Here is a 20,410-nt window from a genome sequence, read left to right as displayed (position 1 = left end):
TGTAAACATGTCCACACACACTAACATGTAGCGGCACCCCCGTACAGTTTCCCCCATGTCCGTGTAGTCTATCACTATCTCTTGTCCAGGTCTCGTTGTCATGGGGAACGCCCCCATCTCAGGTTTGATCGTTGGTTTTGGGTTGTGGTGTGTGCAGATGGTGCATGTCCTAGTGTAGTTACGTACCATGTCTACAATAAACGGGTGCCACCAATGGCACAAGTTCCTCAACATCTGTGCTGGCCCTACATGGCCCAACCCATGGGCTTCTGCAAATGTATCTCCTCGCATGGCTGGTGGAAGTATTACTCTACCGTCTGGCCCCCTCCAGAGCCCTCTTGTCTCTTTTGCTCCTCTCTGTCGCCAAATTGTTTTCTCTTGTGGGGAAGCCCCCTTTTGATGTCTCACTAGCTCGTCTCTCTCAGGGCCTTCTCCCCACCCCACTTCCTCTTCTGCTCTAACCATCATCACTCGCGGAGTGTACCCTGCTGCCTGTTTCGCTGCTGTATCTGCCGCTTGATTTCCCTGAGCTACTGCACTATTTGAGTTACCGTGTCCTTTGCATTTTATGATGGCTACCTTTTCGGGCAGGTCTAGGGCCTCGGCTAGTTCTCCGCCTCGTGTTTAATCGGTTTGTCTCCTGCTGTTCTAAACCCAGCTTTTAACCACTGTCCTAGCTCCACGTGCGCTGCGCCTACCGCGTATGCCGAATCTGTGTAAATGTTAACTCTCTTCCCCTTGGCCTGCCTGAGTGCCTCTATCACTGCTCTTACTTCTGCTCTCTGAGCTGACTGCAGCCCCGGGAGCCTCTCTGCTTTCACTATGACTAGAACTTCTGGTGTTAGTTTCACTACCGCAAAGGCCGCCCTCAGCCCATCTTGTTCATGTCTGAAACAGCACCCATCAGTGAAGAGGTGTTCTGCCTCCAGATCGGTTCATGTCTTACTCTCCCTCACTACCTCTTGCGCGCACTCATGTGGCAGTCCCGTCCCCATCCGGTCTGCCACATTTATCCCCTAGTGTGTGAACGTCAAATTTGGAGCCCCGAGAATTTTGCTTATCTGTGAATTTACATACGCCACTACACTGTGTGTTGTGAGTATCTGAAGTTGATGTCCCATCACTATATGTGCGGATTTTTGGATGAGTCTCGCTACCCCCGCGGCTTGCTGTGTACAGGTGGGGTGCCTTTTTTCGGTTTTGTCAAATCCTACGCTTATGTACATGAGAATGTTCCTATCTCCCCTTTTTTTCTGAAACAGGACCCCGTTCATGACTTGTCCTGTTTCAGAAACATCTAGAAAAAATAGTTTTGTGTAATCGGGAATTGCCAGATCAGCTGCGGTGGCTAGTTGTTGTTTCAGCAAAATGAAGGCTTGGTCGGCCGGGCAAGTCCAATTGAGTGTGGCTTTAAGTTTACGCATTCCCTACTCTTTAACTAGCGCTCTAAGTGGCTCTGTGAGCCCTGAGTAGTTTGGGATGTAATTGCGGCTGTACTCCGTGAGCCCCTGGAATGATAACATTTCCTGGACAGTAGTGGGTTTGGGATGGTGGAGAATGGTTGGGCGGTGTGCTGGTGAAAGCCCCGCTCCCTTCTGCGAGATTACTCTGCCCAGAAAGGAGACCTGTGTTCTTACCAACTGTAGCTTTTCTATCGACACCTTGAACCCTTTCTCAGCCAGTCTGGTGAGGACCGTCATTGTAGCTTGGATACAGGCGGCCACCATCGGGGCCGCCAGCAGCAGGTCGTCTACGTACTGGACCACAGTTACCCCTGTCGGCAGGCAGCATCCCTGCAGCGCTTCTCTCAGTACCTGGTTGAATATGCCAGGGTAAAGCGCGAACCCCTGTGGTAGTCTCGTGTATCGCCCTAGTCGACCCCTATGTGTGAAGGAAAAGATGTCACGAAGTTCCTCTGCTAGTGGGAGACAGAAAAAAGCATTAGCCAGGTCAATGCAGGTGAACCATTTTTGATCAGGGGTCAAATGAGTGAGTGCTACATACGGGTTAGGTACCGGTATGGTGGGTGTGAGTAAAATGTCCTTAATGGCTCTGAGATCATGGGCCATACGGTATTTCCCTGTCCCTTTCTTTTCGACTGGGAGGATAGGCGTGTTCCACGCGGAACATGACTCCTCCAACACCCCTGTGGGCCACAAACCATTCAATGTCACATCTAACCCTTGGACCACAGTGAGTCCGGCAACTCATTATTTCTTGCCGTGGCTGCCGGGTGATCCATCTTTTCCCTCCCATGATCCCGAGTTATCTCCCTTCGCTCTAAATATACCCAATCAGTCCCTGGTGCCTCTAATTGATACGTCTTACAGCTGGGTGAATTCCATACGTTTGATGCCTGAGTGGTTTTCCAATCAGTGCATTCGACCGCCCTTTTAAACATGGGCCCCAGGTCTTTTGCTTGGTGTTTAGGATGCAGGGCCAGTGACACATGCAGGACGGACTCCTCCGCCATCATGTACCACTGTTCCTGCTCGTCAGTCAACTGTACATCTGCCGCTACCCCTTCAGGGCCTACATATATGAATTTAGACCCGACCTGCCACGTGTCCCCACACACTACATCCCCAAACCCCTCTCTATACACCTCGTCACCCTGCCGATCATAAAATAGGGTCACATGAGGGGGGTCTGGTGGAGGAAAGTACGGCTTGAGGAGGGAGATCCACGGCCTCCACTTGAAGTACTGTGACAAAATGCCCTGTTTGTCCGGCTTTTCCGGTATCAATAGTCCCCAGTATATCTCCGCTATTTCACCCTTCATCGGTTGTACCAGGTACTGCCCTTTGCGTGTGGTTTCAGGTCCGCACACCGCCGATGTCCCGTCTGGTAACGTGACAGTTAGTCCATCTGGAGAACACAAGATATTAGCCCCCAGTTTTATCAACAAGTCTCTCCCCAATAAGTTCACTGGTGTGTTTGCCGACACCACATACGGATGGCTGAGGGCCTGTTTACCCAGTATCGTTTTAAGAGGAAACGTCACTGGCAAAGTCTGTCCCACCCCTTCAAACCCCACAACCTCCACTGTCTTGAAGGATAGTAGTCCTGTGGCGAGAGGGGCGGTGATGGTGGAAAAAGTGGCACCTGTGTCGACCAGAAAGGGGAGGTCCCTCCCGTCGACATTCAGGGACAGCATAGGGTCTGCCTTTTCCCCGCTGTCCCCTCCCCTCCCTGTGGACCGTCATTCCTGGTCCCACCCTCCCTCATAAGAGAGTGGGTACTGGCCAGGCGCACTAGGTGGTGGGATGGCGTGTGGGTTGGGGACTGGCGCTGCCCCTTGGTTTGGGTATCCTCTGCCTCTTCCGGCATTCTGTGGGCACTCCCTGGACCAGTGGTTCGGGTCCCCACACGTAAAACAGGCTCCGTATGGGACTTGGGCTCCTGGAGCCCCTCTGCCTCTACCCCGCCCCCTCCCCCTACCGTAACCTCCCCTCGGAGTCCCTGGTCGATAGGGCGCGGTGAATGCCCTCCGGCCACCGTGAGTTTGGGGTGGCCATGTGGGAACAGGGTATAAGTCGGGTGTGTAAGGTTCTCCCGAGCCAAGGGCTGCCATCTGTCTGTTTCTTTTTCCCTTCATTGACCCTCACTTTGGCTTCGCCCAGCTGTAAGCGCAGCAGTTTCTCTTTCAGTTCCTCTCTCTATCTTTTCATCTTTAGCCCTCTGTAAATGATGCACTACGTGTCTTTCCCATACGTGTGATTCACTGCCCGGCAAGCCAGGATTTGCCATCATTGCCTCTTTTATTTTCTCTGGAAGTCCCTCTTAGACCGCCCTTCTAAACCACTCCTGCTGCAGACCTCCCTTCCCCGGGTGGTGCCCTGTGTGTTTGGTCCATGTTTCTTTACATGCTTCTAGATACTGTCTAGGGTGTTGGTCTTTTTCCCAAGGTAACTTGGGCTTCGGGGCCCCATCGGGCAAGGTAAATCGTTCCCTCAGGGCCGTGGCTATGCGGCCCTGAGGAAACACATTCTAATGTGTCATGGTGTAGTTTTTGTTCTGATGGGGGCGAACGCGGCAAAGGGTCTACATCTACATCTCCCTTCCCCCAATCTCCACTACTGTCTGAGTCTGGGTCTTCGTCGGTGTCAGTCCATCTCCCTACTGCTTTCCCCGTGAGTAACACCCTTCCCTTGTATGAATTTCCCTTTTTCTGCTTATTTTTTTGTCTTTCTCACTGTGTCACTCCCATCAGACCCCGACCCTGTGTCCTCACCTAACCTGCCTTTAGCACTGCCTGACCTTTTCTTCCTGATTCCTTTAACCTCACTCTGTTTGTTCACTTTCTTGCTCCTCTCCTGATACCTTCCGTACTCTCTCTCTGCTCTTGCCTTAAACGGTTTCAATTCCTCCTCAGTGTCTGTCTTGCTCTCTGACTCTGCCTTCCTACTCAAATTCCTCTTATCTTGCTTTCTAGTCAACTGAGGTACGGGCTCGCTGTTCTCTGTGTCTAGGCTCAACGTTCCTTGTTCTAAGCGGTGCGGTTGGCGACACCGGGTCGTCTTCATATGCTGGGGGTTCTATCTCTCCTTCCTTCCTCTCCTCCTTAATTCTCTCCTCCTTTTTCTCCTTGTTCAAATGCTCTACTCCCTGACACCACACTGCTAACTTACACCATTCTTTTCTGTCATTTTCCCATGCCTTTTCCTCATCTTTATATCTCCTTTTCTTGACCAAATTTGCTGTCTCCTTCTTGTCCCTAACTCTATCTCGATTCTTAGCACAATCCTTCTCTTTATCCCACAAAATGACATGTAATGGTCTCCTTTCATCCATCCTTAGTCCTCTCACCACTTGTCGCAATTTATCTTTCCCTTTTCTTTCTGAGTTGGGTCCATCCTGCCTACAACTGTCAGTACATTTGCCACCTGTATCCCCAAATTCTTCAATTTTCCCGTACCTGGACCCCACCCATCGTCATCTACTTCTCTCTCAAATTCCGCGTCCATTTCCTTATTAGTCTTTATTTATGTGTGAGTTCCTAACTCACCCATTATGTTCGAGGTGTCCCTATTTCCTCGGGCCGTTCACCCGACTGATTGTCAAGTCCCTTACTTACAATCTCCACCGTCCCCGTCGGGAAATGGTCTGGGGTAGTCAACCCGAGAACAATAATGAATGACCTTGCCCTCCTGAATTTAAACCAGTCCCACTACGTTCTTCACAGGTTCACAATTTGGTTCACAGCCAATACGCAGATTTAGATATAACAGGCTCTGCTTACCTTTTTCATGCGCCGGCGCTGGAACCTGTGAATCCCGTTAACGGACCTGATCGAATTCCTTCTCCTTCATCCAATCCCGGACAAGCCCCCAAAACTGTTGAAGTCTAACATTTCCCCAAGTTGGTTTGTTGGAAAGGAGAATAACACACCAGGAGTCAGGTCAATTACCGTACCGCATATTCCGTTTTATTACAAAAGCTTTTGGAGACAAAGTGTCGCCGCACAATGTCTGAACATGAACAGTCATAACAACCTTATTTATACTTCAAACATGCCTAAAAAGTGGGGGGTTGAATATGCCAAGCATGTTGGCCATTGGGCCAATTTATGTTCTATACCTTATATGTGTAAATGCAGCACAAGCGTCATCTTTGCACTTTGTGGTTTCTGTCTTGTCTATTCTTAATTCAGCCCTGTCCAGAATGTGTGTGCGTTATTAATCTGTTTCCTGTTCTTCTGACACCCAAGCTAAATCGTCTCTATCTCTCCCCAGCAACAGCCTAAATAAGATTTCCTGTTCTTCTACTTGCAACTTTCAGTTTCAGCATATGCTACAGACATGTAATATTTTTCTTCAATGCTCACAACAGTTTAACAACTTATACAATCAGTATATCCACAATATTAACGATAAACTAATCTGCTTATATATAAACGCTGGCGATTGTCACCATATAGCCATTAATCTGTTCAACATTTTACAAACACAAGACCGTAATACAGCAATCAAAAATCAGATTTCAAGAGTTGGTCATTACGAGAATGCAGATACTACAGTATTTTTTTTTAACCAACGTTGCCTATTATTAAACATTTCTACTAATGTTTGGAAAACAATCTCGCGTTGATCCCCATTGTACAATTTCAAAAGACGCCTTTACGAATGTTTTAATTACCTGAAATAACATACCCTGACCTGTCAACGATTCGCCGTTGTTCATGCAAATTTATACGCTACCTGGCGGGTAACTTTGTAATGTTTTGACATATAATGCAGCTTAAAGTTAATGCTTACTTAAAACAACAGTTTTTATTACAAAACTCAGCATTGCTCATACATACACATGTGCCTAAATCCATGTTTTTATTTATAACAATATTTTAAAACCCAAACCGCGACACAATCCACCTTTGCGTAATGTGTGGGTGAACCAGGCCATGACATTATACCCTACATTAACTACTTGTATAGTATTCTCCAACTTTCTTCTGAACATACATATATTTTGGCCTGTAGCCTGTTAATTCAACACCAGCAAATTTTTAAAAGCCACTTTTTCCAAGTTTTATACAGTCATTTTGCCAGCAGTAGGAAGCAGGGCCTATGGGGAGCTATAAGAAAAGACCAGAAGGAGTTTAAGAAGATGAGGTGAGGCGAGGGTGGAGTTGGTCTTGGAAGTGGCAATGGGAGGCCAGGTAGAGATGCTGGGTAGCTGGCACACCGAGGGAGGGAAGACAGGTGTGCTGCAATCAGTTGGATGTCATTGACCTCTTCCTCTGCATACACCAGTAAGCAAGTGTCAACACCTTCATCACCATCTGCCTTAACCTACATATACAAAATATAAAAATATGCTTTAGTTTCATAAATCCATGACACATACTATAAAACAAAGGACTTTGTTTCTGTGTCTAAATAGGCTCATACCATATGGATACAAGCATCAGGGAAAGTGATACAGTAGTGGGCAAAAACATAATGACATTACTATAAAAACTATTTGGATTTAGTAATGTAAATCCAAATACCATTATATTTCTACTATAGTGCCATACATACATCAGACTGATGACAGCACCCGTTGCCTAGTTTGTAGATATATTTTGCATTGATGGCAGCTAGTTATGTATAATCAATTAGGGTTGCATGATATTGACAAAATGTGAAAATGGGATAACATCCCACTTGTACATACATTTTATTTAATACTTCTTAATACTTTCTGCCCTCCTGTATTTGCACTTCTGGTTAGATGCTAACTGCATTTCATTGTACTGTACTTGTACTGTTGAATCTAATCTGATCTAAAGGTTTTCTTTGGATATGCCCCCAAGTTTAGTCTCTACAGTAGAGGAACGCTTTTTAGGATGCCGTTTGACCCAAAACAAAGAGACAACACACACAGAGGCAGATAGCTTATCAGAGATGTTTATTCGAACAGTCAAACCTAATCGTGTAAAGAGGGGGAGTTTGGGCAGTGAGCTTCTGGATGGTAGTGAGGCAAAAGGCAGGCAGGCAGAGAGGAATCCAGGGCAGAGCTGAGAATCGGAGTAGGTAATCAGAGAATGTCCAGTCTTGACTCACCGATGGAAATCGAGGGGGAATGTGAGTGAGCAGTGCAGGGTGGAAGTCGGCAGCTCCACAGAAAGCGGCAGAGAATGGCTCAGCAGGTATCGGCAGGAGACAGTGAAGCAGGTAACTCAGGTAAGTAGCAGGCAGCAACAATTTGAGCGTGATCATAAGTGTAGACTAACGGTCCGGCGCCAAAGAGATGAACAGCCTGGGTAGATATACTGCAGAGGTGATGAATGGAATGAGCTGCAGCTGTGTGGAAACTGTGCAGGAGTGAATGGCCACGCCCCTTGACCTATTTCCTCCCTGGTCACGCCTCTCACAGACTTAGGTGCAGACGAACACAACACAGACAGAGACAACAGGGGGAAAAGGGGAAAAAGAGCCACACACAGGAAAGGAGAACACAGCCAACCCATAACAATGCTTGTGCCTATTGTATTTCTTGACAGCGCATACATCATTTTAGATTTTTTAAATTGATTAAATCTCAAATCTAGTGCCAATTCATTTTAGAAGCATTGTCTGTACAGCTAATATCGGACACTCAATCATTCTTTATCGCACACTTTTCTAAACACCCGACTCCATTTAATGTTTATATTTATTTTGGATTATACTTTTGTAATGCTTTTTGTGACATGGATACAAATTTCAGTTACAGTCTATCATGTTACTTTTGGACCACTAATGTTCCATCTCCGTTGTTTCATTGTCTCCCTGAGCCACACATCTTCTGTTCTGTCTTTTTTATTTACATGATGATTCTATAGCGGCCTCTAAATCAAACACAACTAAGCCACACAGCAAACGGAGGCTCTCCACAAAATAAATATAATATCACATACTTTCTGCCAGATTTTCATTTTTGATATTGCAATGTGTGATATTGCGATAACGGTATTGAGTCAATATAGCGTGCACCCCTATAATCAATAAATCAAAGTTTACATCATACTGACAAAATCACATGATACACACCTCACGAATTAGATATGCAAAACGTTAGAAGGACGATTTACTAGCAAGCCAGCACAGAAACAGAGTGAATTCTCCCATTCTGGCTCGGTTTTTCGGCTATGGTATCTAACTAGCTAAGTTTAGTGTATTTACTTGCTCAAACTGGTGACAAACATAGCTTTACGGCCCCCCTGATCTGAACCCGAGCGGTGTTCAGTTATTGGACTTTTGTGGAGGAAAAAACTCAGGCCTGGGAGGAGTTCGGTGAGGCCATGGAGAAGGACTATCGGCTGGCCTCGAATAGATTCTGGCAAACCCTCCAGCGCCTCAGGAGAGGGAAACAGTGCCCTACCAACGCTGTTTACAGTAGAGGTGGGCAGCTGTTGACCTCAACTGGGGATGTCGTCGGGCGGTGGAAGGAGTACTTCAAGTTATTTATCACAAATATAATTCACTAAATGGATCCCAAAAGGAAACAGTGCCACCCTGACACATACATTCCACCCTGTCACAATGAAACCTGTGACAGGGTGGAAAGTTTCATTAAATATTTTCTGCAGTTCTCTATATGGTCAAGGATATGACCTTGCACAATACTGATTCATTTTGCACAATATCATGGATTTATTTTGAATATGTTTATACTATATGAATGATGACCCATATATATTCCAGAAAATAAAAAGGTTTTGATTTAGTTACAGTATTTCTTGTAATATTTTGGATGCAGAGGTCATAATGGTCAGTTTGGATGTGAAAATCTGTATATGAATGTAAACAAGTGAAGAAATATTGTTTTACTCCTTTTAAATCAAATGTTCTTGTATATATTGTTAATGAGGAACTTGAGTTATTATTTCTAAGCTTTTGGAAACATGTTGACACAAACAGTATACCTTTTTTTGTATAAACCCTTTTAAATGTTATGGACACAAATGGAACCTGTTTCGTGTAATGACTAAGTTGTTTATTCACAAAATATAGTATAAAAGTATAGAACTAAAATACACCTATATTATCCGGAAAAGACATGCTGGGAGTACAGAGTCGAAGTGCTGGAGTACAGAGTTGAAACAAAATGTGGATCACTGTCCAAACTAACAGAGTAGTACAGTATATATACTTTAGAATGTACTAGAGTAGCAGTAAACTAGAATCAAACTCATACTACAAAAGTTAGACTGCTTATGTTTTAATATCTAAACAATACATTCATGTTTTTCATTAATGCTTTTGAAATATATAGTTCAAAGATGTCTTCAATGGTCAAACCTTGTTTGAGGGCACAACAGCAGCATACTGAATTAAACAAGCAATCTTGTTTTTACTGGCCCATTGCTCTTGACAACAAGGCTATCCATCGTAACAATTAATTGCATTTGTGAAAATAGCATCAAGGTCCATGCAACAAAACATATTCACTTAAAAAATTTATTAACATACATCTAGTTAGGGAAGACTTCTGTTAACATAGTAATCACATCATAACATACACAGAGGAAAATATGCTAATAGACATACAATGTTCTTCCATCCACTAATGATTGAATGCTGCAACCAATATGTTGGCATAATACAAATGGGGAAGTTGTTGGAAATGTGTACTGAGTAGAAGCATAAGTACATTTAAAAATGACCAATAAAATTATACTTTTCATGAAAAATGTCCTGAATATCTTTTGCACACATTCCAATTCGTAGAGATTATGTCTCAGCTAGCCCCTGTCCATCAGGCCTATGAGATACATTGTGTGTGTACAGCGGCCAATTTCGAAACCACATTTTGTTTTTGTTTCATGTTATTAAATGTTGGTGAATGTTTAGTTAGAGGATATATAATCCTATGTTTGGCTTTCTGTTACAGAGCTTAACGCTTATCTCCAGATTCTGCTATCAGTGTAGTTCTCTCTCATTTATTTGAGCTTGGTCTCTTTCACACTGATAGAAAGAAACAATATGAGTTTTCTGAATCTCATAAAAAATTACTTGTGTGTCAAATGTTAACAAATGTAATTCTCATACTATGCTTGTTTCTTCTGGAGCAAAGGGAGTGGGCTCCGGTGTCAGAGCCTATAGGAGTTATTGAGTGACCTGCAACCAAAATGTTGTGAGATTGAATCCTGACCCCGTAGGACCTTGTGTTCAATCAGAATCAATAGGGTCATACTAAAGACTCAATTGATGGTTTGATTTCTTGTTCTATGTGTAGGAGTCTCCGGCCGGGGAACTTGCTTCACCTTTAACCCCCATGACTCCTCCCACCATGGAGAACATCAATGGGACAGATGAGGCCTGTGAAATCACACCTGAGCCCCGTTGTGAACCATCTCACAACGCACTATCCTTCACACACAGGTAATACCCAAGGGTGTTAATGGGGTTGTGCAGTGCTTTTGTGTGTGCGTGTTTGTTTGTTTGTGTGGTTATATCTGTGTGTGGTTTAGTAAATTATTTAAAACGTAAGCATTGTAAATCTGAAATGTTCTGTCCTTCCAAGCTGAAACCTGTTTTCTGCTCAACACTGAAGAACAAAAACATTTTATTTTGTTTTCTTGTCAGGTGTAGAGAGGAATGACAAAATAACTGCCTGTTATTTGATCATTTTTTTCTGGGAGCATTATAAGACCTGTCTGGTTTGCTCTTCCTGAGTGCTGAGCTTTCTATGCAGGTTCTAAAATAAAAGCTCTTTACACTTAATTCCCTACCACAGCAACCTCTATAGCTACTTACACACTGACTAACAGTTCTATACTGTAGCGTACAGATTCAATCATATTCTCAAAGCCTACATAATTTACATTACACTTTTATCAGAATGATAGGTCCTTCTAAAAGCAGATGTGTCTAAATGTCTCAAACATTGCTGAAATGGTTGTTCTCTTACTAAATGTTATCGTAAACGTCTTAGTTTAAATAATATAAAAATAAAAACTATTAAAGCTACATTTTTGTTCTATAGTAATAATAGATTGTCTAAATAGAATAATCTAAATTGGAATAACTGATTATTAGGACAGTTGGCACATATGTTTTTACAATTGATATTATGAATAAGTTGTAACACGGAATGTTGTTTTGTAAAAATGGACATAGTAAGCCCTCAGAGCCTTGTCTGATATTTAATCTGAGTATATTCATGTAATTTTAACAGTCCTCTATTTTAAAGGGCGTGTTGTTTTACCATTCCTTTATTACCTTGCTTAAAGTGTTTTTATCATGTTTACAGAAGTTTACAGTATGTCAAGATTGACTACTGCCAAATATTTATTTGTGTAAAGGGTCAATGGACAGATTCTGAATATTTATAAGAATCATAAGATATTAAACTAAGAATTATTATTAAATAATCCAAGTCATACCTTGCTAAGACTAGATGTAAAGTTCTTCTGAAGGTGTGGTTGGTGAGTTAATGTAACCACTGCTTGTATAACATATGCAGTGGGAGTAAGAGAAAGAGAAGGGGAGAGTGGGAAGCAGAGAGAAAGTGAGGAGTTGCCAGGGAGAGCGAGGTGCAGTGTCTAAGTACCTGTGTGTGAGTCACTACCACCTAAACATGAGCTCATTGAAACTACATATATTGTAAAACGCACACACGCACTCACACATCTACAGACACACACACATTATCACATACAGACAGGCTGTTTCTGCACTTACAGGACTCTTACAGAATTGTAGATAGGTCTAGAAGTTCAAAAATAACATTAATATCTGGCTGAGTACCAAAGGATGTGGTCAGAGATAGAATATTTGATGACATTCTAATCAAATTCTAAATACAAAATCAGGCAGACGAAAACCTGTACAGTGGCTGATGTCTTCCATTTTTGCACATAATTCATCAGAAAGATTGTTTAGGGATTGAGAGGCTCCTTTTAATTATGAAGCTTGTTTATAAAGAAGTGTGTGAGGAAAGTGCCTCTTACATGCTAGCCAGATGACTAAATGATTGTTTGCTGGCTACAAAAGTTAGCTAGTAATCTGGTTAGCTACATTAGTTAGCCACAGTAGTTACATGACGTTTTTGTATTAGTATAGTATCTTATTCTTTAAAAAAAATGTATAACAAGTTTAGAAACAACCGCAATCACGCACGCTCAACACACACAGACCAACGGACCAAGATGACAGCCACAAGCAAGTATAACAAGTAAAACAAATATTTTAGCATCCTAGTAGTGCATAAATCATATTTTGGGTGATCTCTGTTTAACCTGGCCGTAAATCCCTATGAATGTGCTTCGTATTTATTAACGTCATCAACCAGTTGATCAGTGTATTGTTGATACAAATACTTATAGTTGATTCATTATGTACTATTAAGTTCTGTTTGGATTTTGCATTTGTTCTTGAACTTAACCTGTCCTGTTTTTCCCCCATTTTTCTTGAATGTAGCTTGTCCTTCTGTCGTTACTGTTTTCCTCTGTGTCTTGTTATCTCCTTATTTAGCAAGCCCAGTTCTGTTCAGCCTTTGTTGGGTCATTGTGTGTATCTTGCCTGCTGTTATGTTGTTTTCTCGCATGCCTGCCTGCTACCTGTTGTTTTGTTGTTTTCTCACCTGCCCTAATTTGTTTTCATTAAAGGCATCATTACTCCGCACCTGGCATCCAGCTTATCCCAAATCCTGACATATACATTCAGCAACTGTATTAACCCACAGTAGTGCAGTACATTTTTTGATATTCTGTAGTCAGGGTAATATTATTTTAACCCACAACAATATATTCCCTTTAAACATTAAATTTCCCTAAAACCCCAACACAAACCTCTCATTCTGGGCTATGTATGTAGTATGTTGTGCGTAATCTATAACTTGTATCTTAATCTCAATGAGCCATGAAGTGTGAAAGCAAGTGGTTTTGATGACATAACGACATACATGACACAGTACACAATTTTCATAGACCTGGGTCAAAAATCCTGGATTGCATTTTTTTGGGTTATATTAGTTGAGAGGACCTCTGTTTTTCAGAAATATAGTAGTACAGGTGTACACACACAAACTCCTACATATACACATGTATGATTCAGACCCTTGGCAATTTCACTCCAAATTGAGCTCAGCATTTTGTGTCCTTTTATCATCTTTGAGATGTCTGTAGAACTTTATTGGAGTCTTCCTATGTCAAATTCAATTGATTGGACATTATTTAGAAAGGCGCACACCCATGTATATAAAATAAACCTTAGAAATAGAATTGTGTCAAGGCATAGATATTGGGAATGTTATATAAAAAAAGTTATGAATTAAATGTTCCTCTGATTGAAAGTTCCTTCATCATTTTGAAATGGAAGACTCCATATACAGCTTGTCCAAACTAAGAAACTTGACTTGAAAGGCCTCTCAGAGGAGGTGATAAAAAACAATGGCCAGTCTACAAAAGTTTGAGTTTCTCTGCAGAGATGAGATATATTGCAATGTTTTTGTTATGTTTAGGGCTGGAACTGTATCCATACTATTGCATATTTTCGCAAACAAAAGGGTTATTAAAGATGATCTAAAATTGAATTAACTGCACCCCTTAACATGAATGTAAATTATATATATACATGTACAGATGTCACTCATCTAATTCCAGCTCCAAGAGGCGGTCCGCGACAGGGTATGCCTCGTTATCCTGCAGCACATTACCGTGCCATGTGGCATGGACAAAAACATAACATGAAAATAAGAATGGCCACCAGGGTGCATCTGTGAGAGCATCAACATTTTTCTAAAGTTTCTAATTGCATTGCATTGTGGGATTGTTGACATGCTGTACGCTGCCTGCTGTTACTTACCTGGCTACCAGTAAAAATTGAATTTACTCTATATAAACTAATTGGTTAAAATTCTACGTTAAGAGTCTTACCAACGCAATTTTTTATCTGTTGACCTCTTACCCAACTTTACTACACCTGGACTCTTTTTGGACATAATTAAAGGAACTACTCACCCCTGAACACCCGACACTAAGTATCATTAAAATGCCTCACTGTAATTGTTGTAGCAACAACACGGAGGAGAACTATCGCCTTCAGGTAAAGATAGCAGAGTTAGAGGCTCGGCTTCTGACGCAAATGTCAGGCATTTACGCTTCTTTACCTGCTTTTTCTTCCTCGCTTTTCACTTCTCCTAGAGCGTCAACATATTCAAGTCCAGTGTCATGCAGTTTACCAAAGTCCACTCCAAGTACTCTGATCTCGTCAATAAGCACCCTTTTTTCTAGGAGGTCTACCGTGAGGGACAGCTTTTTGGCTCTCTTGCTGAAAGAGCACTGTGCTTTTGAGCGCTTTCCTTTTAGGGCCACTAATTCTGCCGAATCCATTTTCGTTTACTTGCACTGACCAAGGCGCTGGTTCACAGAGGGGTCTATTCGGCCTATTCCTCTTCCCTTGGTTCTCCTTCACTGGTCAATGCTGATAAACGCTCTCGGGCCAGTTGGTTTATTACTGTTCCGTTGTCTTCCCATGGAAAGGGCAACCCAGTGTACAAAGGATATTACTCGGTATTCCAGATTCATTTATTTTTTCATAAAGAATAACCAGCAGGTAATAAACCTGAAATAATAAGAAATACAATGTTTCAATTTTCATGTTACAAGCTACATACTAGCTACAAACAACATCAGTTTACCTCAATAGCCCAATAACAATAAGCAACAATAAATAGCTTTAATCAAATACAAATATACAATCATTTTAATATACTATCAATAGCATATTTCAAGTACACACTTCACATTTCAAACATTATACACCATACTAAAATCCTACAAACCTATGCAAACGTGTTCTGCAAGCAGAAAACTACAGCTCCCAGAATGCCCGCGGCAAACCAGGAAATACCGGTCCACGATTCATACTTCAAACATTTATAAAGCTAAAGAAATAATCAAAAATACTCCATGTTTAAACGAGGAAGAGGAGGAGTTACCCTGCCCGGAGGAAGCCCGGGACACCTGTCTGGAGCCAGGCCCAGAGGGAGGGCTCGCCAGCGAGTGCCTGGTGGCCAGGTTTGCCATGGAGCCCAGTCAGGCATAGCCCGAAAAAGCAACATGGCAGCCCCCTCTCCTTCCTATGGACCCACCACTCATGGGAGGAACCACTGGGGTCGGGTGCCCTGCCATATGGGTGGCAGTGAAGGCCAGGGGCCTCGACGGACCAGACCCTGGTGGCAGGGGCTGGCTCTGGGGACGTGGAACGTCACCTCTCTGTGGGGGAAGGAGCCAGAACTTGTGAGGGAGGTGGAGCGCTATCAGTTAGATCTGGTGGGGCTTACATCCACTCACAGTCTCGGTTCTGGAACCGTACTCCTGGATAGGGGATGGACTTTACTCTTCTATAGAGTTACCCAGGGTGTGAAACGCCGGGCGGGGGTTGGGATACTCACAAGCCCCCGGTTGAGTGCCGTTATGTTGGAGTTTACCCCAGTGGATGAGAGGGTCGCCACCCTATGCCTACCGGTTGTGGGGGGGAATCTCTGACTGTTGTTTGTGCATATGCCCCGAACAGTCTGGGAACGTCTGGTGGAGGCCCCTGTCCGAAAGATCTTCAACTCACACCTCCGGTGGAGCTTTTCTGGCATCCCTGTGGAGGTTGGGGGCATTGAACCTGAGTGGTCGATGTTAAAACCTCCATTGCCGAAGCTGCGGCGGGGAGCTGTGGTCTAAAGGTCTTAGGTGCATCAAGAGGCGGTAACCCTCGAACACCCTGGTGGACACCGGTGGTCAGGGAAGCCGTCCGACTGAAGAAGGAGGCCTTCCGGGATATGTTATCCCAGAGGACTCTCCCAGAGGAGATGGTTGCAGGGTACCGACAGACCCGAAGGGCTGCGACCTCTGCTGTGAAAGAGGCAAAATAGCGGGTGTGGGAGGAGTTTGGGGAAGCCATGGAGAAGGACTTTCGGTCAACACCAAGGTGTTTCTGGAAAACCGTCCGCCACCTCAGGAGGGGAAAACGGGGAACTATCCAAGCTGTGTACAGTAAGGATGGGACACTGTTGACCTCAACTGAGGAGGTAATTGGGCGATGGAAGGAACACTTTGAGGAACTCCTAAATCCCACTAACACACCCTCTTTAGTGGAGGCAGAGCTGGAGGTTGATGGGGAAGCATCCGTCAATCTCCATGGCAGAAGTCACTGAGGTAGTCAAACAACTCCACAGTGGCAAAGCTCCGGGGATTGACGAGATCTGTCCCAAAATGTTGAAAGCTCTGGGTGTGGAGGGGATGTCTTGGATGACACGCCTCTTCAACATTGCATGGAAGTTGGGGAAAGTGCCTAAGGAGTGGTGGACCAGGGTGGTGGTTCCCCTGTTCAAAAAGGGGGACCAGAGGGTGTGTGCCAATTACAGGGGTATCACACTTCTCAGCCTCCCTGGGAAAGTCTACTCAAAGGTACTGGAAAGGCGGGTTCGGCAGATAGTCGAACCTCAGATTGAAGAGGAACAATGCGGATTCCGACCAGCTCTTTACTCTTGCAAGGATATGCCCATCCTGTCTACATGTGTTTTGTGGATCTGGAGAAGGCGTATGACCGGGTCCCCCGGGAGATACTGTGGGAGGTGCTGCAGGATTATGGGGTGAGGAGGTCCCTTTTGAGGGCTATCCAATCCCTGTACGTCCAAAGTGAGAGCTGTGTTTGGGTTCTCGGTAGTAAGTCGGACTCCTTCCAGGTGGGGGTTGGCCTCCGCCAGGGCTGCGCTTTGTCACCAATCCTGTTTGTAACTTTTATGGACAGGATATCGAGGCGTAGTCGGGGTGGGGAGGGGTTGCAGTTTGGTGGGCTGGGGATCTAATCGCTGCTTTTTGCGGATGATGTGGTCCTGATGGCATCAACGTTCTGTGACCTTCAGCACTCACTGGACCGGTTCGCAGGCGAGTGCAAAGTGGTTGGGATGAGGATAAGCACCTCTAAATCTGAGGCCATGGTTCTCAGCAGGAAACCGATGGAGTAACTTCTCCGGGTATGGAATGCGTTACTGCAAGTAAAGGAGTTCAAGTATCTCGGGGTCTTGTTCGTGAGTGAGGGCACAATGGAGCGGGAGATTGGCGGGAGAATCATAGTAGCAGGGGCGGTATTGCATTCGCTTTACCGCACCGTTGTGACGAAAAGAGAGCTGACCTGGAAGGCTCTGGAAAGGGAAGTTTGGGGTCCCCTGCTGGAGCTGCTGCCAGGCAAAATAATCACAAATAGACACGTATGGTATAGAAAGGTTATAAAGTCTAAAATGTTAGCTTTATGTCCCACGGCTGCCAGCTCGTCAACTTATAACTTTAGAGCATAGCGTTATATTTCAGTTAACTAAACTGCTTAGATCTACCAGAGCATAGTATTAATATTATCTTTAATGTTCAACGGACGTAAACGCAGTACAACAACATAACACGGCGACAGTAGACAACATGAAGCGTACATCATAAAACAGACAAGACAACGGAGAGCCTACCAAGTGGCTGCACACCAGGTTGAAAGTCATAACAACTGAATGAAACGCGCTTCCTTTTAACATAGTAAACACCGGTCACATGTTTCACAGCTCGCTCCTCTCAAAAAGAGGCACTACACTGTTAGGCTACCGTTTCTCCATAAGTGTTACTTGCAACATTTGTAGCTCTTGTTTAAAGTAAACATGTAAATAAACATAAATAAGAAATAACAAAACTTTACAGAAGTCAGAAATCAACAGAAAACACAACAGATTATGTTAGTCTAGAAATAGAAAAAAACTGCGTCAGTGCCACCAGGAAGAAACTTTAGTCTTGTTAGCCCCCCGGCACAGCTCCTGCAGCCAGGCAAGAACTTTCTCTTTGTTACTGGGAAGAAATTCCGTCGACCAGTTAAACCTGAATCGTTTCAACAGGAGACTTTCAACAGGTTTTCCCCACTGGAGTCGGAGTCTTTGGAGGGGAATAATCGGCAGGCATGTTCTACTGGTGGCCTTGAAAAACTAAAAACTTTAGTCATCGGCAATTCCATTACCCGCAGTATTAGACTAAAGAATCAGTCGGCGATTGTACACTGTTTACCGGGGGGCAGAGCCACCAACATAGCCACAAATCTGGGTCTGGTGCTAGCGAAGTCTAAAACTGGCAAGTATAGAAAGTACAGAGATATTGCTGGCACCAACGACGTTAGGATGAAACAGTCAGAGGTTACCAAGCAGAACATAGCATCAGCGTGTAAACTAGCTAGAAAGATGTGTCGACATCGAGTAATTGTCTCTGGCCCCCTCCCAGCTAGAGGTAGTGACGAGCTCTACAGCAGACTTGCACAACTCAATCGCTGGCTGAAAACTGAGTTCTGCCCATCACAGGAGGTAGAGTTTGAAGATAACTGGCTTTCTTTTTGGTACTCTCCCAGAAATAGGGCCAGGCCTGATCTGCTGAGGAGCGACGCACTCCATCCTAGCTGGAGTGGTGCTCTTCATTTATCTAGGAACATTGACAGGAGTCTCACTCCTATAGCCTCACCATGAGATAGGGTGCAGGTCAGGCCACAGGCTGTTAGCCAGCCTGCTAGCATAGTGGAGTCTGTCGATAGCATAGCCAGAGTAATTAGTACAGCTTTACCTATTGCCACTGTGACTCATTCCAGGCTGAAAAAAGTTAAACAAGGTAGTGCTAACAAAAATAACCGTATTAAGATAAAGCCTTCCTCTACCTCAGTCACAAATAAAAATAGAAATGACTGTATCACCTCGCATCTCAAAATGGGACTCCTAAATGTTAGTTCCCTTGGTCCAAAGGCAGTTGCAGTGAATTAATCTTTGATCATAAACTAGATGTTATTGGTTTATGTGAAACGTGGCTAAAGCCTGATGAATTAATTGCCTTAAATGAGGCCTCTCCTCCTGGCTATACTAGTGATCATATCATTTGTGCATCCCGAAAAGGAGTGGTTGTTGCTAATATTTATTTACTCTCAAACATATCACTGATCTTCTTTCTTTTGAAGTTTTACTCATGAAAGTTAAACAGGCCAATAAATCGTTTTACATAGCTACTATTTATACACAATGTTCCTCAATGAGTTTCCAGAATTCTTTTCTAACGTTGTAGTCATGGCAGAGAGTATTCACATTTTTGGTGATTTCAATATTCATATGGAAAAGTCCAATGATCCTCTTCAAAAAGCCTTTGAAGCCATAATTGACTCAAGGGGTTTTATCCAACATGTCTCAGGTCCAACACATTGCCACAATCACATCTTAGATTTAGTCCTGTCATGAGACATAGATCTTATAGATCTAATAATTTCCCCCCAAAATCTGGGATTATCGGATCACTGTCTTATTACATTTACCGTTAAAACAAGAAATCCACTTGCTCCACAAACAATGAGTTTCAAAGCCATACTATAAATTCTCGGACTACAAATACATTCCTTGATATTCTTACAAGTTCGCTCATTAACGACAGAGTAAATAAATCTGTAAACGATCAAATCGAAGATCTAAACTCAACACTGCGAAATACATTAGACACTGTTGCACCACTAAAAACAAAAGAAATATGCAACAAGAAACTTGCTCCCTGGAACACAGACAATACTAGAGCACTTAAGCATGCCTCCAGAAAATTGGAGCGAAAGTGGCGCTCCACCAAGTTGGAAGTATTCAGACTAGCCTGGATAGACAGTACAGTACAATACCGAAAATCACTCACGTCTGTTCGATCAGCATATTTCTCCAACCTGATTGAGGTGAACAAAAACAATCTAAAATTGCTCTTTGATACAGTTGCAAAGTTAACAAAAAAGCAAAGCTCAACAAGTTGTAATGAATACATGAACTACTTTGATGAAAAGATCATCACCATTAGAAAACAAATAACTGACTCCTCCTTAAATAGTTATGGTCCTCAAAATCTCAGTTGTCCTAAACATTTCCTGAACCTCCCTGACCAGGTGTTTTAAATTTGGGACACTTGAAT

General features: G+C 43.5%; 1 protein-coding gene across 9 annotated transcripts in view; it reads left to right on the top strand.

The window, feature by feature from the left end:
* homer1b (homer scaffold protein 1b) overlaps positions 1-20,410 on the top strand; it is a 198,745-nt gene that overhangs the window by 140,496 nt on the left and 37,839 nt on the right. For all 9 annotated transcript variants that reach the window (XM_010902459.3, XM_020044810.3, XM_034296250.1 and 6 more), the window contains one exon: positions 10,705-10,850. In XM_010902459.3, the coding sequence (XP_010900761.2) occupies positions 10,705-10,850 (146 nt within the window). The remainder of the gene's footprint in view (positions 1-10,704; positions 10,851-20,410) is intronic.

This window comes from Esox lucius, chromosome 13, assembly GCF_011004845.1.
Source record: "Esox lucius isolate fEsoLuc1 chromosome 13, fEsoLuc1.pri, whole genome shotgun sequence".
NCBI lineage: Eukaryota > Metazoa > Chordata > Actinopteri > Esociformes > Esocidae > Esox > Esox lucius.
Note: the sequence above shows the minus strand (reverse complement) of the source record. Positions and strands in the feature narration are given on the sequence as shown.